Source organism: Ranitomeya variabilis, chromosome 7, assembly GCF_051348905.1.
Source record: "Ranitomeya variabilis isolate aRanVar5 chromosome 7, aRanVar5.hap1, whole genome shotgun sequence".
In the NCBI taxonomy this organism is placed as follows: Eukaryota; Metazoa; Chordata; class Amphibia; order Anura; family Dendrobatidae; genus Ranitomeya; species Ranitomeya variabilis.
In genome coordinates this window covers 168010519-168032017 of record NC_135238.1, presented here as the reverse complement: position 1 = coordinate 168032017, position 21499 = coordinate 168010519, and the positions used below count along the sequence as shown (strand labels likewise).

At 39.5% G+C, this 21499-nt stretch overlaps 1 protein-coding gene across 2 annotated transcripts in view; it reads left to right on the top strand.

Moving 5' to 3' along the window:
- The window catches only part of ERBB4 (erb-b2 receptor tyrosine kinase 4), a 1241858-nt gene that overhangs the window by 457487 nt on the left and 762872 nt on the right, over nt 1-21499 (top strand). For both annotated transcript variants that reach the window (XM_077272252.1, XM_077272251.1), the window contains exon 2: nt 18391-18542. In XM_077272252.1, the coding sequence (XP_077128367.1) occupies nt 18391-18542 (152 nt within the window). The remainder of the gene's footprint in view (nt 1-18390; nt 18543-21499) is intronic.

The following is a 21499-nucleotide window of genomic DNA, read 5'->3' as shown; positions in this document are numbered from 1 at the left end:
CTAATTTCAGCGTGTAAGCAGTGTATGACATCACTGCCATGCTGCCCCACACACCGAGGTCAGCTGCTGGAATAGTCACTGCTCCCCACCCCCAGGACTATGGTAGTGGAGAGCAACGAATATTCATTTTCTTAAATAGACTAGCACACTGTTGGCCACAGCCAATGGCTTCCTGCAGGTGCTGGGCAATCACATGTGCCCGCTGTGAAAATTAATATTCACTGCTCTCCACTCCCATAGTCCCTCCCACCTCTGAGTGCTGGCTTCAATGCACAGAGGTGGGAGAGACTATGGGCATGGGGAGCAGTGAATATTTATTCTCTTCAACAGCATTCACACATGTTTTAGTTGCAGCCCCCCACTCCCTACATCTACAGCCACATCCGGACTATAAGGTTCATCCAAACCATAAGACGTGCCCCCACTTTCCTCAAAGATTTTGGAAGACAAAAATGCATCTTATAGTCTGAAAAATATATTAATTTTGCCCAGCAGTTGGAAAGAGCATGGAGGAGAAAATAAACAACATACACTTCTGTACTGGGTGCTAGATCCAAAACGTTACTGATCATAGAGGGTGCGCAGAGGGGCATGATAATACTTGCAGTGTGCCCCCTGTCTTCTGTGTATACAGGTATCCTCAACATCACCAATGTAGCAGTATATCAATATTTTTTCTCTGTTTAGTAGTGAGCACATGGAGAGCACTAAATTGAATAGGGCATTGAATGGGAACATGGGCAGATGCTGTCAGAATCACAATTTCTAAATTCTCATCCAAAAATATATGCAGAGTTAAAAAGGAACATGTCATGGGCACAAGGGTTAATTGCACATCTGAATAAAGTTGGCACAACTTGCACATTTTAGTGGGATCGGGGGCTAATCTAAGGTGTATGGTGGTGGGAAAGGATCTGAAGTTTTAATCAAACGCCCAATCCCTTTGTTCTCCATGTAGAAACGTTGTCCCAGCTGTTGAGCAATGGCTAATTCTTCCTCCCTCCCTGTAGAGAACACAGGAATGCTCAGTTGCTCTGCTCAGTAGAGAGAGCTCAAATGGTGATAGCTAACTAAGGTGTATCTTAAACGGGTTGTCCACTACTCAAACAGCCCCTTCTGAATCCTTATATTTCCCTCCAGTAAAATAATAACACTTATACTCACCTTTGGTGCCAGCACCTTTCCAGCACTGGCTCTCCTGAGGATTGCATGACATTATTTTGTCATGCAATCCCTGTGGCCAATAAATGCTGACCTCACGCTACTCCAGTACAGCTGTAATTGACATCCAGGTGAAGTGAGAGCCGCCACAGCTCTCGCTTCCTACGGATGTCTTGATTCGGCCATAGTAGAGTTGAGTGTAGCCAGCGCTAATTGGCCACAGGGATTACATGCCATAATGCCATGCGATCTCCGTAAGAGCCATTCACATTCACATTCACCAATGTTAGGGCACTTACACTGGAGGTGAGTATAGGTGTTACTACTTTACTGGGGAGGAAACATAGGGATTCAGAAGGGGCTGTACGTATCATGGACAATTCCTTTAAACCCAATTGTAATTAGTAGACCAGTGGTTGGAAGGGTATTGGGATACTCCAAATCTAAAATGTCTTGCTTTGATGAGAGGCTCTGATATACGGATGACTACTAGACCTTTTGCTTGCCAACATAAGGTCATTTGTAGTGACGGTAGAACTAGTAGCTGCTCATTGGCATTTGTGAAAGATGGCTGCATAGTGTGTAGAATGGAAATCACTGTACTATGTAACACGATATCAACGCCTCATGAGAGCAAATGGGTTAAATGGAAGAAATGTATTTGTTCTCCGGGCAGCACGCATCGTTCTGCAGCACAGTTCCGGCGGTGTTTAACCAAACGTTATTAAAAAGCAGCCAGGGCTCATAATCATAAAAACACATCCCAATGACATTGAAATCATGGCAGTAATTTTACAGAACATTTAAATCCTAGCGTCAGCCAGCCGGAGAGTTCCCATTAGCCGTGTGCCCATTCTGGAGTCTCCTGCCAGGCCGCAGTCTGAGATTCCCCTTCATGCTACAGTTCCTAGCGCAGATAAAATAAATCTCCAGCACCGGGCTGAGACACCAGACATGCCTGTGACATTCTGGGAGAATCACTGACCTGGGCCTCCGCGCTGCTATTATCTGTCATCTTTGCATTCATACATTTACAAGACTGTTCATGAATCAGATCTCAATTAACCCCATTACTGCCAAAGACGTTATGCCAGCTTTCTGCAATACAGATGACAACACTTCCCGCCACGCGCTGCAGAAATCGTTTATTAGAATAGTGTAATAGAAATATCTCAGATTTGAAAATGAATCGCAGCCTGGACTAATCAAACAGATGATATGTATTCCCACAGTGTAACCTCATCTTCTTGATTGGGGCTAAAACCTAATTCACTTTAATGATTATTTCATTACTCTTTATTAAAGGTGCCACTTTCCTTTATTTTAAGCATGCGCTTTGTAGCTTTTCCAGAATCAGGTTACATGTAGGCCAGTTCCAAATTTATTATTTAACCCATTTTCCACAGTAGGACTTTTTTTTTGTCCCAGTGATATTAATACTATTTACCTACTTTACTTTGTTTTCTGGGACAGAGGTATTTTTCATGTAAGAACGTCAAGCTAGAATAAACATGACAATCCTGATCTATGAAAAAATTTGAAAAAGTGGAGTATTTTGTAATACTGAGAAAAAAGATAAAAAACACAGAATATTGTGTACATAAATGATGTGTGTGAGATTATAATAAGTGCTCACGTTTTTCGTTTTTGTTTGAATTTTTAGCTTTTTAGTTTTTATTGTACTAGAATAGCAGGATTTACATGGTATCTGTGCTTCCAGCTTTAGTCTATAAAGAGTTTGGAGGCAACAGTGATCCAATGATAACTGTCTATAAAATTACTGTTATGAATAGTATTATTTATTATTATAAAGCCATTTATTCCATGGCGCTTTACATGATCTCTCATTTAAGGAAATGTTGGTATGGTCTATATTTAAAGTGTACTGGCAATTTAGGTAACTTTTCAGAAGAAGCTGTCCTGTGTTTAAATGAGGGGTATCACTATTTATGGTTATTAAGTGACTTGTATCCTGCATTTTTCAGCAGTTTTCCTCTCTGCTGGCTCTATGTCCAGTTTTCACTTTTTGACCCAGTGGTACCATAGGTTAGTGGATTAAAGGCTATGATGCCTTCTATACACAGTACACACAGAGAGTTTAATTCTTGCTCTTCTTATTCGGCATCACACATGCCAAAGAAGCAGCATGGAAGACATTACACAGAAGTACTAAGTCGTGTGGCTGTGAGTCCAGCACACAAGTATAATACATTTGATAGAAGCTGTAGCACGATCTTCATGTGTCTAACTGGTCTCTCAACAGGCAAAATCCTCCTTCTTCCTTTCCCTCTTTATAGGGTTTTACATGAATATGATACTTTTGTGAGCTGGCCGTCTGCATTGTTTTGACCAAGACAGATGTTAACTGTTTTCAGAGTTGATGGTGAGTTCAGGAGGCAAGGGGAAGAAGTGGCTCCTAAGTAGAAAAAAAGAAAATTTCTCAGATAAGATGCAGTATATTATAATGTTTCTTGCATTCACTGGTGATATGATTTATGGAAAGTTTGTTGAAATGACAGTTACTCTTCCAGTGATTGGTATTTAAGACGTTTGTCCTCCTTTTTATCTGCTAAGGGCTTATTCACACGTCAGTATTTGGTCAGTAATTTTCATAAGTGTTTCTATGCCAAAACCAGTGGAATTTACAACAGAAAAACTATAATTGAAATTATTTGGCATACCAATGCTGATAAAATACTGATAAAAAACATTGATCTGTGAATATAGCCTAACATGCAAAACCCTTAGGCCACATTCACATGTTCAGTATTTGATAAGTATTTGTAAGCCAAAACGCGGAGTGAGGGAAAAATGCAGAAGTGGTGCATATGTTTCTATTATACTTTTCCTCTGATTGTCCCACTCCTGGTTTTGGCTTACAAATACTGATGTAAAATACTGACCAAATACTGAACGTGTGACCGTGACCTTGTTATAAGTTTACACGCTTTCCATATAAATTGAAAGCAGAAGCAACGCCTCCTACATTCAGCGACACAGAGGTCCGAACAAGAATTGTATTCTATGGTTTTCATGATAGAGAATTGCATTGTTCAGTTGGTTTTCATAGACCTGAAATATTGTAGCCCATAATGAAACAGGTACAAGCGTCCCTTTTCCAGCCTAAATCATGTATCAACTATTTGTTTTTTAATTCCCTAAATAAAGTGGATCTTCAGTTGTGAAGTGTTTTCTGAAATGTAAGAAATTAGATCTTCCATGTAATTCTTCATAAGCCAATGATGGATCTAGCTTGGGCTTCTTGGCATGGAGTCTGCATTGGCTGACAAAAGGGGGGACTGATACGTGTGACGTCTGGGCCAGTCCCTTCTGGGCTCTGTCCACAGTCTCTGTGTCATATTTTTCACCGTCTGTTGTGTTGGAAGAGGCACAAGGCTCAGGGGAGCGTCTGTCTAATATTCTAGTGCACTCATTATTGTCAAATTACATGCGTTGACCTTCGCTGTCATCTTGCAGGAAGACGTCAGAAGATTCAAGGACGCTATGTGTCAGGATAGGTGCTCACGACTTACAGTCTGTGCTGATAGGAAATTTGAATTCATTATAATACCTATATGGGAATATGGACGGCTCCATGCAATGACAAGGTTTACATACAGTATTACAAGGGAAATGAATGAATTAACCCGACTACTTTCCATGCCCTCAAAACACAAATGTTCTAGAAATAAAAAGCTTTTTTTTGTGTATTACGTCCTTAAAAAAACTATAAAATGAAGACTTCATGTGCCGTTAAAGTCATAACTGAATGTGATAAAATGCGGCTTTCTCTTTGATTCATTAGAAGTGACCCTCTATGGGTAATTGTTGCTATACAGCATGGAGCTCAATGTGAAACCCTGCAAAACGTGAGGTCCAAAGCACTGGACTTTTAAAGGTCCTTCAGATTAGCTTCCCACAAATCTAAAGACGTAAAGGGAATCTCCTGACATATGATATTGATGACCTTTCCTAGGATGGGTCATCAATAAAAGATGGGAGAGGATCTGACAACTGAGGTCCCCACCAATCAGCTACTAGGAACGTCAATGTCATGTGGAAGTATATATTGAATGGAACTCCATTCAATCAGTAAGGGCTACTGCCGGAAATAGGCGGTGTCCTGCCGTACCCAAAAGTTCACGTTGAGTGGAGAGATGCAGTTCAGCTCCAATCATTGTTTATATGTTAATGGCTCTGCGGTTAATAACTGCTTATGAGTGGTGGTATTGGTTCTTGGACCCCCACCAATCTGATTTTCATGACCTATCATAATGACAGGTCTTCTATATATTATGCCCGGAGAGCCCCTTAGAGTGATATTGTCACGATTCACCCCCATGACTCTAGCTGCCACAATGTATGTCTGGATTTAAACTTGTAGAGATTCAGATACTGAATTTTGAAAGTGAATATTTTGATTTATTGGGCAAAAGCCAGACCTAACAATGGGCTGTCAAAAATTAGCAATAGATCTCAAATACTTTTTGAGATGTGAGATGATGGACATTACCAGGCCTGGCAGTTTAGTGATAATTGCTAGGATACCGGTAGTCTGTTCACGTTTAATACCAGTTCCTGTTTGACTTTTATACTTTTGTAGAATGTTACTTTAAATGGAATCTGTCAGTAGGATCAACCCTCCTAAGCCATCTGTATGGGCATGTAGGTCATAGGAAGCTGAGTAAAATTGTATTTTGATATCTGTAATCCGACATTTTATTCCAGAGTAATCCAAATTTCTCTTAAAATGTAAATGAGCTGTTAAGATATAGATCTCCCTGAGAATCTGCCTCCAGAGATTCAATTAAAGGAAAAATGTTACCAGTATGAGACATGTAATGACTGACAGTCTGATCTCCTAAACTACATGTCTCAACCCTGGTACAAAATAAGCTCTGAAGGCAGATACTCAAGAAGATCAGTATCCAGCCCATAGATCGTAACAGCTTATTTATTATAAAAATGTCGATATCTTAGGCATAAGACATCAGATCGCAGACATCAAGTTATCATTTTATTCAGCTTCCTATAACCTACATGCCCATATAGATGGCTTAGGAGGTTTGATCCTACTTACACATGCCCTTTAAAAGACATTCAAGATATACAATGTTGAGTGGCACAAGATAAGCAACTTTGAAAAAGAAGGGTGTTGTTTTTGTTATATGTCTGTGGTTAGGTGGGTTAGACACATCTGGTTAGATATGTATGTATCTATATAATTTAGTTATATGTGCTTACTTATATAGCGCCATCATATTCCACATCACTTTACAGACATTGTCATCATTGTCCCCATTGGGGCTCACAATCTAGAGTCCCTATCCGTATGTCTTTGGAGTGTGGGAGGAAACCGGAGAACCTGGAGGAAATCCACGGAAACATGGGAAGAACATACAAATGCTATGCAGATTCTGTCCTTGGTGGGATTTAAATCCAGGACCCCAGGACTGCAAGGTTGTAATGCTAACCACTGAGCCACCATGCTGCTCTATTAGGATGTATTGTTCATCTTTAAAAACATGTAAGCTCAGCTGAGAATAGTAAGAAAAGGCAAAGAAGGAGATGTGGCCCGAGGAGGGAAGGAATGTCGGAAGATGCTGAAAACATATATTATCAGGAGGGGAGATTTGTTCTTTACTCTGACAGAAGAATAGACAGACACAGAGGGTGCGGGGAGAGATACTCAGCGCTGATATTGTGCTTTGTTTCAGACAGTAGCACAAAGCGGTAGATAACTGTGAGCGATTAGATGTGTGTTTTATGCTGACCCAGGGAGAATGCAACTCAACAATAAGTTGGACTGAGCAAGAGAACAAGAGAGGCCAGTCAGTTTAGGAGCCGGGGAGAGATTAAGGGTTCTTCCTTACACAGAACCAATAAACTTTTGGCAATGATAAGTGTAATGAGTTTTATCGAGGCCTGTGATCGAGGAATAGTATATTTAAATACTATTTCTGTAAACTTGTCTTGGAAATAAATGTCGTAAATTCAGTCCCCGCAGATATCTAAAGTTTCTTCTATTGCACATTTTCTCATCTCAATCTATCGCAGCTCTCTTAGGTCCTATGCGAGGATGGCCAGACCATCAGCCGCGTGTCCTACGCAATGCAATCAAAAGGAGTGGGATTAATTTTGAGACGATGTGAGAGCTCTAAACATATTGTTGTTTTATGGCAGCTGTTAGTGTTTTCTTGGATCCTTCGGAGACAATAAGGAATCTGTATTGCTGTAGCCCTCACACATATCACAATAGGCTATCAGAGATGTAATTATTTGATTTACCAGAAGATAACAGGATATTTCGCTCAATCTGTAACATTTGTCTTACTTTGTATCAGAAACAGTATAGACATTTTTTTTCTAATTAAAGCCGTATAATGAAGATAACAGTTTAGCATACACTGTAGAAGAAGCAGCATGCAATTATTGAGTCGGTAAGCTAACCGCAGACATGTTGCCAGATAACATAGATTTATTACTTCAGAAATTAGAAAGACCATACTCTTAGCTTTATCTCAGTGCAGATAAATGTGGTCAGGACCAGAATACCCAAGAGCTGGATAAACTAAAATGTCAGCCTTGGGTTCTCTTTGGTCAGCGGTCTTTGTTGTCTCTTTGTTGTCCAGATAATTACTAAATTGTGACGATTTCTTAAGGGGCATTTTAGGCGGCAAGATAATCATGAACGAACATTGTTAAAAATGATGATTATCTTGCAATGTAAGCAGGCCTCTGATCACCCAATGAACTTTCTAAAAATGTTTTTTCACCAAGTCAAGTGATCTTTTATGAAGGATCGTTCTTGGCGGTGCACCGTGCTGTGTTAACAGGACCCACATTGCCAAGCACAATGGCAGCCTTTGCACACTGAGTGATCTAGTATAGATTGCTCAGTGTGCATCCCTTACTTTGGTCTACCTGTGTAAACAAGCTTCCAAACGACCACTGATCATTACAAAGTTACCGATCAGAGGTCATATTGTGCGGCCGGTTGGTTTGTGTGAACAGACGCTTTGTGGTGAAACATCTAGTGAAACATCACCAAAAGATCATATACGATCCATAGTGGGGCTCACAATTTAGTTTCCAATTATTGTTGAGGTGCACGCACTAGAGTGTCAATTTGAAGATTATGTTAAGGAAGAGCTTGAGAAGGTCTAGTAAAATTTGAATAGACTAAGGAAAGCATATCTCCGAGCTTTTCAGAACTACAGTGTGTGTTAGAAAGAATAGATCGATTGATCAAAAAGATGGAGGGAGCACACCAATACAGCAAATTCTAAAAAAAGATAAGACCCATAAAAGCAATGTTTTGGTCCATATGAGGACCTTTCTCAAGCAATATCTTGCCTGGGAGGCTTAGCATCCTATTATTCTATTATTCTTTTGATGGTGCTGCACCTTTATTTTCACTTTTGGCCATGATCGACAATGAGTCCATGGAAAGCATCGGACTGACTCAACTCAGATGAATGGAGAAGATGGAGAATTTTTTTTCCCCATCTTCTCCTCATCCGAGAGAATCTGACCACAGAGTGATCAAACTCGGATCGAACTCTGATCAGTGTGGGATCAGTATAATCATCTCGATTCTCTCTGATGGAAGAAAATACTCTCGTGTGACCCTAGCGTACATGCTATTGGATCATATTGTTTCATTTTCTTTATTAAAAAATTAGAAAATTGAATATTTGTTACTCATTTGTTTGATTTGTTTTTCTTTATATACTATTAAGGCTTGTTTTAAAATCTGATGTAGTTTTAACTCAAATTTTTGCACAAATATGGAAAGTTCTGAAAGGTTTACAAACTTTTGCACAACACTGAAGGTAGAAAGATAGACAGATTAGATAGATATTAAACTTAGCATCTCAAAACTTTTAGTAGCGTGGTCTTACCTACCAGAACTGAGTAATACTTGAGATTGGTTGAAGTCCAAGTCAGAGTTAAAAATGTAGATTAATTTATTTGTCTTTGAAGTAAAATAAGTCACTTTTTATACATTTGATGCATATTTACATCTACTTTGCAGGAAAATTCCTTTCAATAATCTAGAGACACAGGGTTGCAAACCAAGCTAAGTCACTTTCCGCTAAAGCCAAGGTCCTCAGTGGATCAAGGCACAAATAGTGTCTAAACCGTAGAGTCAACATCATGTAAAGCATATGCAACAATTTGGGCTCAAACTATCCTAGATTATTGGTACACTTAGTTTTGTGAATCTCTACCATTATGTCGCATACCTGGAAAAGGAATGAGTAGGATATAACAACTTTTGTCAAACCTGCCTCCCTCTACCAGCGTGAGAGAAGTTGGGTTTGCTGATGTCTGCCGATAATTCGAGAAGCATGAGATTAGGGAAACTTGATATGATTTGCCTTATACTGTGCATTTTTATAGGATTTTTGCACAATGGAATGGAAAAAAGCTCGAAAAAAAAATCACTATTCAGAATAAAACGTAAGACAGAGATTTGAAAGGTCAGATGAATAGGCTTTTTAAAGTCTATCTTTTTATAATATGATGGCAATACAGCTTATGTGCTGCTTTATAGAGGTAATAGAGTTGGCACGTTGTCATTACACCAGGGTGACCCCAATAATTCCTGCTATACCTTACCGTATTGGTGACACCCTTTCTTGCCCTACTTGCTAGAGCTTGCGCCATTGCAATGATAGTTTTCTAATACCGTTGTGCTCTTGGTGTCTCCGTAAGGGAAAGGGTTCATTTTCCATGCACAGACATCCTGTAGAATTTATGATTCTGTCGTCATGTATAGAGTGCCTCCATAAATCAGGGATATAAATGAGCAGATAAATGCAAGGAGATAGAAAAGGCAGGACTGTGCAGGCGGGTGCAAGACGTATGGGCAGAAGAACCTAGTCTTCGGAGAGAGCACAGAACAAGGGTTGTGTGTCACTTTTACTTTAGTGTTTGATATTTTGCTTACTGCTAGAAGCCAAAATGAGAAAATCTTAAGTAATAACTTTTCCACGTACGGCTATTGATGGGAATTTACTGTTGTGCTGTGAGGTCAATAACACAATCTAATACCAGACTTGACATACACTGCAGCCTGTGTGAGCCCCAATTTTTTTGTGTGACCTTCACCAATATCAGATTTGACCAAAATCTAACATCCAAATATATTCTGTGCTTCATAATATGGACTATTTGCTGTGGATTTATTTTATCCCCTTTTTATTATAGTATTATAGATTATTTACAAAATCTGGATCAGGATATGGTTAAAGAAAATCATGAAGTTTGTAAAAAGTGAAGATCTCTTTTATATAATATTATACTGTTCCTAAAGTACAGAGAGAGAGATTTGCGTGGGGCTCTGTTACCTTCCAGACGACTGAAAATTCAAGATGAAACAACGTTTGGGCCAAGTGGCCATCTGGCCTTGCACATGGTTTGAAGGAGAAGGGAATAACCCAATTAATTATTTGTAAACTTGCATTTGAGCTTTTATTAGAAGGCTCTATTCCAAGTTCATGTTTGCGTGAAAAAAAAGCCCTGTGCAGTGCCGGACACAGACACAAGGGGACCCCTGGGCAAGAATGATATATGGACCCTTTGCAGTCCAGTAGCTCACCATAAGGCACAATTCCGGCTGCACAGGTTGCACCAATGGTATGTCCGCCCCTGGCGCTGTGCTATTTGTTACATTAAAATTAAGGACACACTAGCTCAGTATTTCTCAACTCCAATGCTCAAGAGCCACCAACAGATCATGTTTTCAGGATTTCCTTAGTATTGCCCAGGAAATCCTGAAAATCAGATCTTTTGGTGGCTCTTGAGGACTGAAGTTGGGGAACACCACTCAAACGGAATCCAATCACACCTCCATTGTGCCCGTAATGGGATGAATCTATTTATTTTATCAGTTCTGCTTTCCTGTTCCCATATCGAAAAAGTAAATTGGCATTCATGCCAATAATGTGATTGGGGTTGGTGTCAGCAGGAGAATACTACTAGCAATCTACTCCTATTTGACTTCAGACTTATAGCTAATTCATATATAGTCAATTTGTTTTTTTATGTAAATGTGCAGTTTTCTGAATAAAATCTGCACCTAAACATTTATCTCGTGTCATGTCACTGCCAACACTTACAGCAAGTTTCCCTCCGCCAGCAGGGAGGAGATGTGGGATACATAAGTATATTGTTTTTTGCTATACAATTATCCGTGTCTGTACAGATATTCAGCAGCGCTTTACAGACATTGTCACCTCTGTCCCCATTGGGGCTCACAATCTAAATTCCATATCAGAAGGAAACTCACATAAACACAGGGACGAACATGCAAACTCCTTGAAGATGCTGATCTTGGAGGGGTTTGAACCAAGGACCCCAATTGTGCAAAGAAAGAGTGCTACCCACTGAGCCACCTCATTATCTTATGTTAGCATCTCATAAATGTGTCCCGTATCTAAAATGCCAAAATAGTATTTGATTTTTATGAGATCTATGCTGAGGGTCTGAATCAGACGTTGATGCAGGGTAGCTGTGTAATCCCTGGGATTACCCGATCTGCAGTCAGCTCTACAGTCTAACAGCTTCCCAGTAATTAGACTCATTCATTATTTAGGATAGTTTAATCTGATGATATAATAAGTGAAACACTCTGAACATGCAGCAATAATAAATGGGCCTTACACAGCTGAAAGCACTAAACAAAAAAAATGCATTTAACGAGGGAATTAATGAAACAGAAATCTCCCCTCATCGCCTTAGATTTAATAAAGGAAAATGAGGAATTGTCAAACAATTCTCAGTTGGCGCATACAGCAGAATATTTTACATTGCCTATAGAAAATGTTTAACCCGTCTGTTGCTGGAATAGGCAGTAGTAAAAACCGTAGAACAAATGCAATGAAAATCAAGTAGAAATGTAAACTACTAAAAGTAAGTACTAAATGCATGACTGCTACCTATGGTGTAGAAATATCTATTAAAGTCATTGCACAGTTGTACTTTGCACCACAACTAGTATTTAAAGAGTAACTAAACTTTTGATTTGTATTTAATGATCCTCTGTGCATTTTATAACATGCTTCATTATCTTATTTTGCTTCCTTCCCTCCCAAACACTATGGCACAACACTATTTTGCATGGCTAAAACATGCCTCTTTAGAGGCTCCTTTCATCTGCTGCTCAGACAAGATTTTAACTTGAGCTACAGCGTAGGAAAATTACCCACTGAGTACTGGAGTGAAGAGCAGAAAGTCTCAGCAAGGGAAAGTCCTGTACCTGTACACAGACTGTTTGGTAATTTTGTATGTATCTTGGTGGAGCAGCAGTCGAAAGGATTTATTAAGGAGCAAGAACTGGCCATATGAAAAAGCACTGCAACATTGCATTTAGAAGAGAAGTAAGCAAATTAAGGCAAGCATATTACAAGAATTCCTAACTTTGCAATACCTAGAGGATAGCTAAATAACATAAAAAAGTTTAGTTACTCTTTAAGGCATTATAGTCAATCAGGAGTAGCTTTCTTTACTTAGCAGCCAACCATGCTCCCTACATGGCCTAGTGAATAGTTAGAACTGTGGTTTTGGGTTCAAACCCAACCCTTAGCAACATTTGTATGGGGTTTATGCGTTTTCCCTCTGTTTATAAGGGTTTTCTCTGAGTGGTCCATTTTCCTCCTATGCTTCAAAACCAGACTTGTACTGTTCGTTAATTGGTTCTTTGGGAAATTGCCTAATTGTGCAGACCTGAGAGTAAAAATGATGGTCTTATGCCCTTTTGGGATATGGACTCATATCAATAGTGACAATTGCTGTACAGTGCTACAGAATATGTTGCTGTTACATAGGGCGACACTATCATATGCACTATGTAGGCAGGTAGCATGTGAGAAAATTGTCTGCATCCTTCAGCCTGTAAAAAAGATTAACAAGTTCAACTAATATGTGATACCACCTACCACCTGATTCTGTGAAACTCCTCTGTGATGTAGCAGGTCTACAATATTCGGAAGTAACAAGTGGAAAATTCCCTTTATAACATTGCTGTACGCTAATTCTCATATGGTCAAGCAAAATCAAAAGAATAAACCCGATCCAGTTTGTTATCAAAATCAATTTCCCTTTTTTGTTTATTTTCCCTAGATCCAACTTCTGATGTTATACACAAGGCAATGTCCATTATAGTATAATCTTCAGTGTATCTGATATTGGGGTGCATTTATTCAGTTCGCTGTCTCCTTGTCACCATACTTTTCTGTCCTGGACAACGTCAGGTCTTGGCCAGCTGCACCGAGTAGAGTTCAGTCCATGTAATGCCACATTTCCCATGTTGGATAACAGAAGGCTACCAGCTTCTGCAAGGGCCTGAGGCAACGTCAAAAATGATGTAGGCAATTAGTGTGCGGACTAATTAACTTGTGACAGCTCTAGCCGGCATGTGTTTTGGAAGAGAAAATGATTCCCTGTCCCATATTCTGGATAACTCTACCCGAAGAGGTTATATTGTCGGCAGCAAATTAGCATAATATTATAAATGGTGGGGTTGAACCCTTTCAGAAATCTTTTTCCTATAATATCAATTAGTAATAAAAAAAAGAAAACTACTTTATTAGCCCTGCCCAGGTCAGGCAATGACTCTCCTCCGTTGCTCCTGCTGTCGATAGTTGTCTTCACGTCAGCAGCAGTGAGTACAATAACTGAGCTCAGCGTCTCTGCCGATATAGATTGAGCTCATTGATTGGCTGCTGGCTCCTGGCTCACCAGGAGCAGCGGTGAAAACTCAGTGTTGGATCTGTGATGATGAGTGAATAAAGCAGTTTGTTTTTTTACTGCTAACAAGCTAATAGGAACAACTTTTTGGAAAGGGGGCAACCACTTTAATTCCTCTAAAAAAAATTTATGATAAACTGTAAAATACATTGAGGATATTTGCAAGCACACAAGATGACATACTGTACATGGATATGTGTTCCACATCGGCGCTATATTGATAGTAAGGAGAGTTTTATGCTAATCTGAAATACTACTGTAGAGACTGGAGATAGAATGAGGTGAGTCCCTTGGGTTCACAGTTCTTAAAGGGAATCTGTCAGCAGTTTTTTTCAATTTAATATGAGAGTAGCATAATATAGGGCATGATATCCCCATTCCAGGGATGGGTTACTTATTAGGCTGTGTGTTGTAGTTTCAATACAAGCAGTGTTTTATCAGCAGGAGACAAACACTGCCGGACTAGAGCTCACACAAGCAGCAGTCAGGTTAATGCGTGTAACCCCGCCCCCACCACTGATTGGCAGCTTGCTCACTATGGACAGTGTGCACAGGAAGCTGCCAGTCAGTGGTGTGGGGGGAGGGTTATACACAGAGCATAAGACTTAGCCCTGCTACCTATACATTAGACAAAACAGGTATTCAGTGAAAACTACACCGAGCAATCCAGGAAGGGATAAATCCCTGGAATCCGGCTTTCTTGCCCTATGTTATACTGCTCTCGGATTTTATAGCAAAAATTCTGCTGACAGATTCTCTTTAATCAATATACACATCTAGTGATTTCTATTAGTGTAATAATTCTTCTGAAACCCATTAGTCTACGATAGGAATATGATTGCTCCATTGTGAACTACGGATAGTTGTTATACTTGATTCTTAGGAAACACAATAAATTACAACACATTTTGTGCAATAGCGTTTGTAGAAACAACTCATGCGGCTCAGACATTGGAATCAAACTTGAATTTTAATATAAATCTACCAATAAAGGCTATTCAATCGTTTACACAGTTTTTTTAACCCCTTTATCACCTTGCGATTTTACATTTTTGCACTCTTGTTTTTTCCTCCCCTTTTTCCAAGAGCCATAACTTTTTTATTTTTCATCCCCATAGTCATATGAGGGATTGCTTTTCGCGGGACGAGTTGTACTTTCGAATGACAGCATTCATTTTATCATGCGATGCACTGGAAAGCAAGAAATAAATTCTAAGCATCTTGAAAGTGCAAATAAAGTGCAATTTCACAATCTGTTTACTTTTAATTTATTTACCATGTTCATTATATGAAAAAACTGATAGGGTAATATGATTCTGCAGGTCAGTACAAGTGCATAGATACCAACTATGCATAGTTTTTAATTTATTTAAGTGGTGAAAAAAAAATTGGAAATTTGAAAGGAAAAATTTTTTCACCCATGTTGCCATTTTTAGCAAAATGGTGGCCAGCAGGCTGCCATCTTGCTGCACTCACACAAAGCTAATTACAAAAAAAACTGCGTTCTGGAGAATACAGATGTTTTTTAAAAGTCAAGTAAAATTCTATTTCATTCTAATAGTTAATGTACTCATGTACTTACCGTATCTTACTTATTAAATGGACTTGTATTTATTTCAAGTACATACCTATGCAGTATATTCTTAAAGCATGAAACATTCAGTGTGAGGAATGGTCAATTCTTTAATTTTTTTACAAATGTAATCATGGCTACAATACCTCTGATAGTTGTCTATGATAAAACTTCTGTGCATTCAGGTCACTTGGAGACAAATGATCCTGTTAGGAGCTCAATGCGGCAAGGGCAAGTGATGAGGAAGATGGCTGCAATCGTTGTACGCCTTTGGGATTACCGTACAGAGCGTTGAGCGTGTGCTGCTAATGTACCATGTCTGTGCTCATGGCGTGTCACCTGCTGGAGGGCTCCCCCCTTTACAAACACAAGTTCAGGTGCGTGGGGAGACCTCAAGGAAGAACAGCTGATGCCGCAGATGGCACATCACTTATTTGGCAAGATTTGAAGTGTGCAAATCAATTCCTTTAATTACTTGTCAGGTCCATTTCTAATAAGGGAGTTAAGGATCCTGATAAAGAGAGTGAAAAAAACATAAATAAAAATCAGACGGAAAGTAAGAGCCAAACAAATATGGACTGTAATATGGAGAACAGTGTGGAAATACGAAGACAAGTATATTGGGAGAAGAACTTCTATAATGTATGTTCAGCAATGACAATATTTATCTCAGTAGAATTAAATCTTATTATAAATGCAAGATAGGCTTCCATATGTGCAACCCATCCAGTAAAGGTTTCCTGTCCTCCTTCTTCCTTTTTGATAGGCAGTTGTCACATCTCCACCAGGACCTGCTACTGGTATGTCTGCTGACTGCTTCTGTCACCAGACACCACCATATTCATTCTGTGGTCGGCACTGGTGATAGAAGAGATATTGTAACCATAAGCTCTCTCCAGCTGCTAAGGTTAGGGTGGCTGGGACCTACAGCGCCATTCAGTCTGACAGTATGGGTGTGTGTCCTGTTCATCTGGAGTTATTAGCTCCTTGCTCCAACCAAGTTGAAAGCTCCACACCCAACTTAAGCTTCCAGCTTACTGCTGGAAGCTGTCAGATATAGCTTTGTGCTCCTCTGATTAAATTCTGTTTCTTTGCTCTTGTTTAGTGCATGTGTTCCTTGTTTTGACCTTGACCTGTTTATTATAAACGTTTCTCATGCCTCATAATTTTGTACCTTTGCTGCCCTCTTGGTTTTGATCCAGCTACCTGACCTTTCTATTGCCCTGGTTCACTTTTCTGGTCAGCAACTCTTCCATAGAAGCAATCCATTGGGCCCTATTTTACGACCAGATCCTTGTACATGAGGTTATTGGGTGAGGGACGGCATTCTTCTGGTATCTGCCAGGCAGAATGACTTGTGCCAAGTCTGTCTGAAGTAGCCATTTTGGGCCTGTGTCCTCTAACAAACAAAACAGCAGGGAATGATAACTTTTAAGTGAGCAATGTTCTTCTCCATGATATTGTCAACCAATATAGAAAATAGTTGTCAGGACTATGAGATAAATACGACTGCTTCTGTAACTTCTTTTATTTATGGTGGCTTATGTTGCTTTCTCACTGTGACATGACATATTGTGAACAGTGGCCTCATAGGTGATCACTATGGATCCAACTTCTGTTCCTAGAGAGCACCAAACTTTTTTTTATATAAAAATATCCTGAAACATATGCTGAGATGGAAAAGTAGAGACAGCAAACTTTATTGTGCCCTTAAGTACGGTATGTTGGAAAGTAAAAAAAAAAAGTGCTGCGCCACTTTCCATCCAGTCTACTCTTCACCATTGTTTTGGGAGATTGGATGGTCAGGCCATTGTAGTCAATTGTCAACCGGGCAGCTACTTGGATAAAAGCAGACCACAGCCAACACACACCTCTAGCACTAGTTACACCAGTAACACTAGATCAATTGTGCCTCCACTGATCGAACATTGGTGGCTCATTACTAGTATATGCCACCAATCTATGTTTTGAGTCAACCCCTTGAAAAAACTATAGACATATCTTTAGTAGGTCAAGGATGTTGTATTCCTCATTTAGCCTTCATCTGTGACCGATAATAATGGCCATGCTGTTAAATATAACAGTAGGTCAGTAAAAATGACTGATACATATTGAATATGGTGAGACAATTACAAGATGATAATGTATCATGAAGAGGAAATGTCTTATGACTTCTTGACCTCTAGTTATTGGCACACCATGATGAAGGATTTGCAAAGACCAAAATGTGGTTGGCTTTTTTCCACTTCCCAATTATGTGTGACATCCTGATGATCTTTGCAGCACTAAAAAGGTTAATCACTTTGACCCAGGGCACAGTTCTTACTAGGAATAAGACTTATGGTAGGATTGTTTGAAGTTTTCCCTTAGGGAGCGAACAAGGAATAACATTAGCCAGTCTACTGTTCTGGGCTTGGCAGCATGTGTCTGGGTCAATGGAACATTTCCTCTACTCACAAGTGGAGCAGGATTAACAAAGCCATGTTATCGCTGCAGATAAAGATAAATCGGTCCTGACACTGATGGAAAATAACAGATGATGCAATCGAGTAAAGAGCAGACTTTGGGCACTGCAGCATCTTGATATATGTCAACACAATAGTCTAGACCTCCTATGTAGACTAAGCACAGATAAATGCTGAACATATACCAGTAAAATGATTGATTAATGCACTATTCTTTATTTATATCCCCTGAAAATAATCCATGAGTAAGGCATATATAGATCTCTATGCAGAAATCTATTCTACATAGCAATGCCTACGACCTTTAGAGTGTCATGATTGTACCTACTGGGGAACCGTCTAGTTCCTGAGGATGAGATTTTAACAAATATTTTAATATTGAATGCTAAATTAAATGATATACCAATTTATGTTACCTTTTCTTTTTCCTTGCAGTGTGTGCAGGAACAGAGAACAAACTGAGCTCTCTATCTGATCTGGACCAACAGTACAAGTCACTTCGCAAGTATTATGAGAACTGTGAAGTGGTCATGGGGAACCTGGAGATCACCAGCATTGAGCATGGGCGCAACCTAAGTTTCCTGCGGGTAAGCTTCAATGGAATTGTAACAGAACCTGAACACATTTTTTCAGTATTATTTCTATGGCAAACATTGATAATGTAGGCAGATTGGTACACAATTTCCCCTGATAGAAGGAACATACACCTGTCCCTTGCTTGAACTTCCTTTGTCATGATGCTTCATCTTCAACTGGATGGAGAGCTTTGGGTATGGTTCTTTTAAAACTTGGGTTTCCTAAAACTTGGGATTGCTTGTTGTGACTGCTCTGTATTTCTCAACTTTTCTAACTGGGATCCTACTGGTGAATTACATAATAGATGAAAGTTTGAAATATACAGATGGGTCCTTGCTTACCTGTTCTCTTGCTTCAACATATCAAAAGATATAGGGGATGAGATGACCAGTTTGTTAAAAAGCAAAATTTTGCAAAACTTTGCTGGGAGATGTTTTCGAATAAAATACGCTTTCACCAGAATTCTCACGTAAAACTGTTTGCAAAGTCACAAAATGTTGTGAATTTTGCCATTTTAATGCCAGTCCTGGAAGATTCATTCACTTTATGAAAAGTATGTGTAGCTATGTGTGGGGAAGGAGGAAGCCGAGGGTACGACAAATTCATCCTAGTTTATGCCACAAAACTCCCTGACTCGAGCACATTTCTTGCTTGGTACACATCAACTGAAAGTTGCAGAATGGGTTTGGCCAATTTTATTCCAGCCCATTGTTCATCAAGCTTGGCATACAAAATGATTGAATTGGGGCCTTTGTGCCAATGTGCGGTCACCCTGTGGTTGTCATATAAGTTGAAGCCTGTGAAAGCATGTTATGGTAACAAATTAACTGTCCGAAATTGAAATTCTTAACAAAATTTGCAAACTAAGTAAAGCTGGACATCTGAATTTGACTACCTTAAGACCTCAATTAGGCATTCTTCCATGGCACCCATATGTGATCTATCCATTTTTTTCATGGATAGAACATATACCCATTAAAACCGTTGATACTATTCATATAACTGCGATTTTTCACAGATGGTGTGTCCAAGCAAATTTCACAGACATGTCCATTTTTCTCCAGTATCATGGATGAAAAGACCCAATACAAGTCTATGTGTCTGTGAAAAAATACGTATGCATCTGAGTGCCATCTGTGTGCTGTCCGTATTTGATATTGCAAATAAGAGAAGAAGCTTTGTCATTTATTCATCCATCCATGAAAAACATTGATGACACTAAAGGTGTAAAGGACACATGGATGGCATACTGATCAAAAACACCAATGACGCCGGTACAGTTTTTTGATGGACGTGTGAATGAGGCCTAATAGTGTTTGATCAGCATTTTATTGATTATTAATTTTGGCAGTGAAAATTCTAAAATATCTCAGAAAGGAAGAAGCTGGAAGAAAAAACTCAATAATGCTGAATGGATGATGAAGTGGCAGATCAGTCATAAAGTAACCCCTTTCCACGTGCTATTATTGGGCAAATGGATGTCAAATTGGGTGCATTATTGGGACCTTCAAATAAAAAGGCTCTTAAAAGCTATTTGCATTCTGATGGACGTGACCTATCTATGTGTTAAATAGGCGACATTCTTTCAAAATGTAGAATAGCACCAGTCTGCACATTTCAATGAATTTTGGCAATGTTTTACACCCTACTGTTTTAAAGATTATCAAATAATAAAAGGTGACTGTAGTGTACGCACATGGTTCTGTGTGGTATATAAAGGAAGAGTGGCTTTCCCTAGCTTCCTGGAGCTGATCTTTTGGCAGTTGATAAGAAAAGCAGAATTTGTAGTGAAGGAGGGATAGATACAAGCAGAACCTGTCACCGTTGACATGAGCCATGTGCCCGCAGCTTCTGACCCAGGGGAGAGAGGCGACTGGGGGAGATACTGTCAATCTGCATGACATGTGAGCTACGCTTCATCCACAAGAAAAGCTCCTTTGGATCTTCTAAAAAACAATCCAGTAGTTAACTCATAGCGAACAGGTGTGAAGAATAGTAAATGCCACCAGCAAAAGTTACCCAAGTGCTCCGAGTCAGGCGGACCCGGGATCCTGCGTGAGCATTAAATGCCATAGAACAGCCTTCTTCATCGGGATCTCTGTCTAATTATGGATGAAATGAAACTACAAAACTCATTACACATTTCATTTAAGCGGAGTCTAAATCACGCCAGCTTTCCCAGAGGTAAAAGGTAGCAGCTCACACACAATGTTCCTACCTAATAAATCCATTTTTCATTTAAATGCCTCAACCGCTAGAGACGGTGCTTCTATTCTCTGCTGCTCAGCAATCCCTGGTGTAAAATGTTGTAATGCTTGATTGCATTGTAATCAGGAAACAACAGAATGATCTGCAGAATAAAATGTGTTAATACAAATAACAAGTAGTTGCTTTTAGATGTTTTTGTACTAATGCAGAATAAGAGGGAAAGCTTACCGTAAGTAAAATGTAATCAATGCACGTAAATATTGGGGCAAAGAACTAATTTTCAAAAACCCTCACCCTCACTGATCAGCTGATTGAGGGGCTGCAGTGCTCAATCGAGTGCTCCTTCCAGCCTCAGTATTGTTTGCCCGGCCCAGCTCAGTACTTTTTGAACATCCACTTCAATAGGACTAAGCTACAATGGCGGGTACAGCCATAGTTTACATAGGTACAGCCTAGATTTCCTACGACACCTTGGCCAATAGTGGTGGAGTTTACGTAAACCCCACCTAAAAGTGGGCATTCGGGGGAAGATCGGAGTGAAGCTTAAACATTCCCAGAAATGGCAACGATGCACAGCCACTACAAAATGTTCACAGCTGCGTCTCATAAACAATAAAAAGTCACATAGGGTCATGATCCGGTCTAACTCACCCACATGGTTTCTGGCATGAAACTATACAAATAAAAATAAACAGGGGAATTTATAAAGCACTTTAGATCAGAAAACTGGTGCTAAAAGGTGCACGTTTTTGTGCAACAT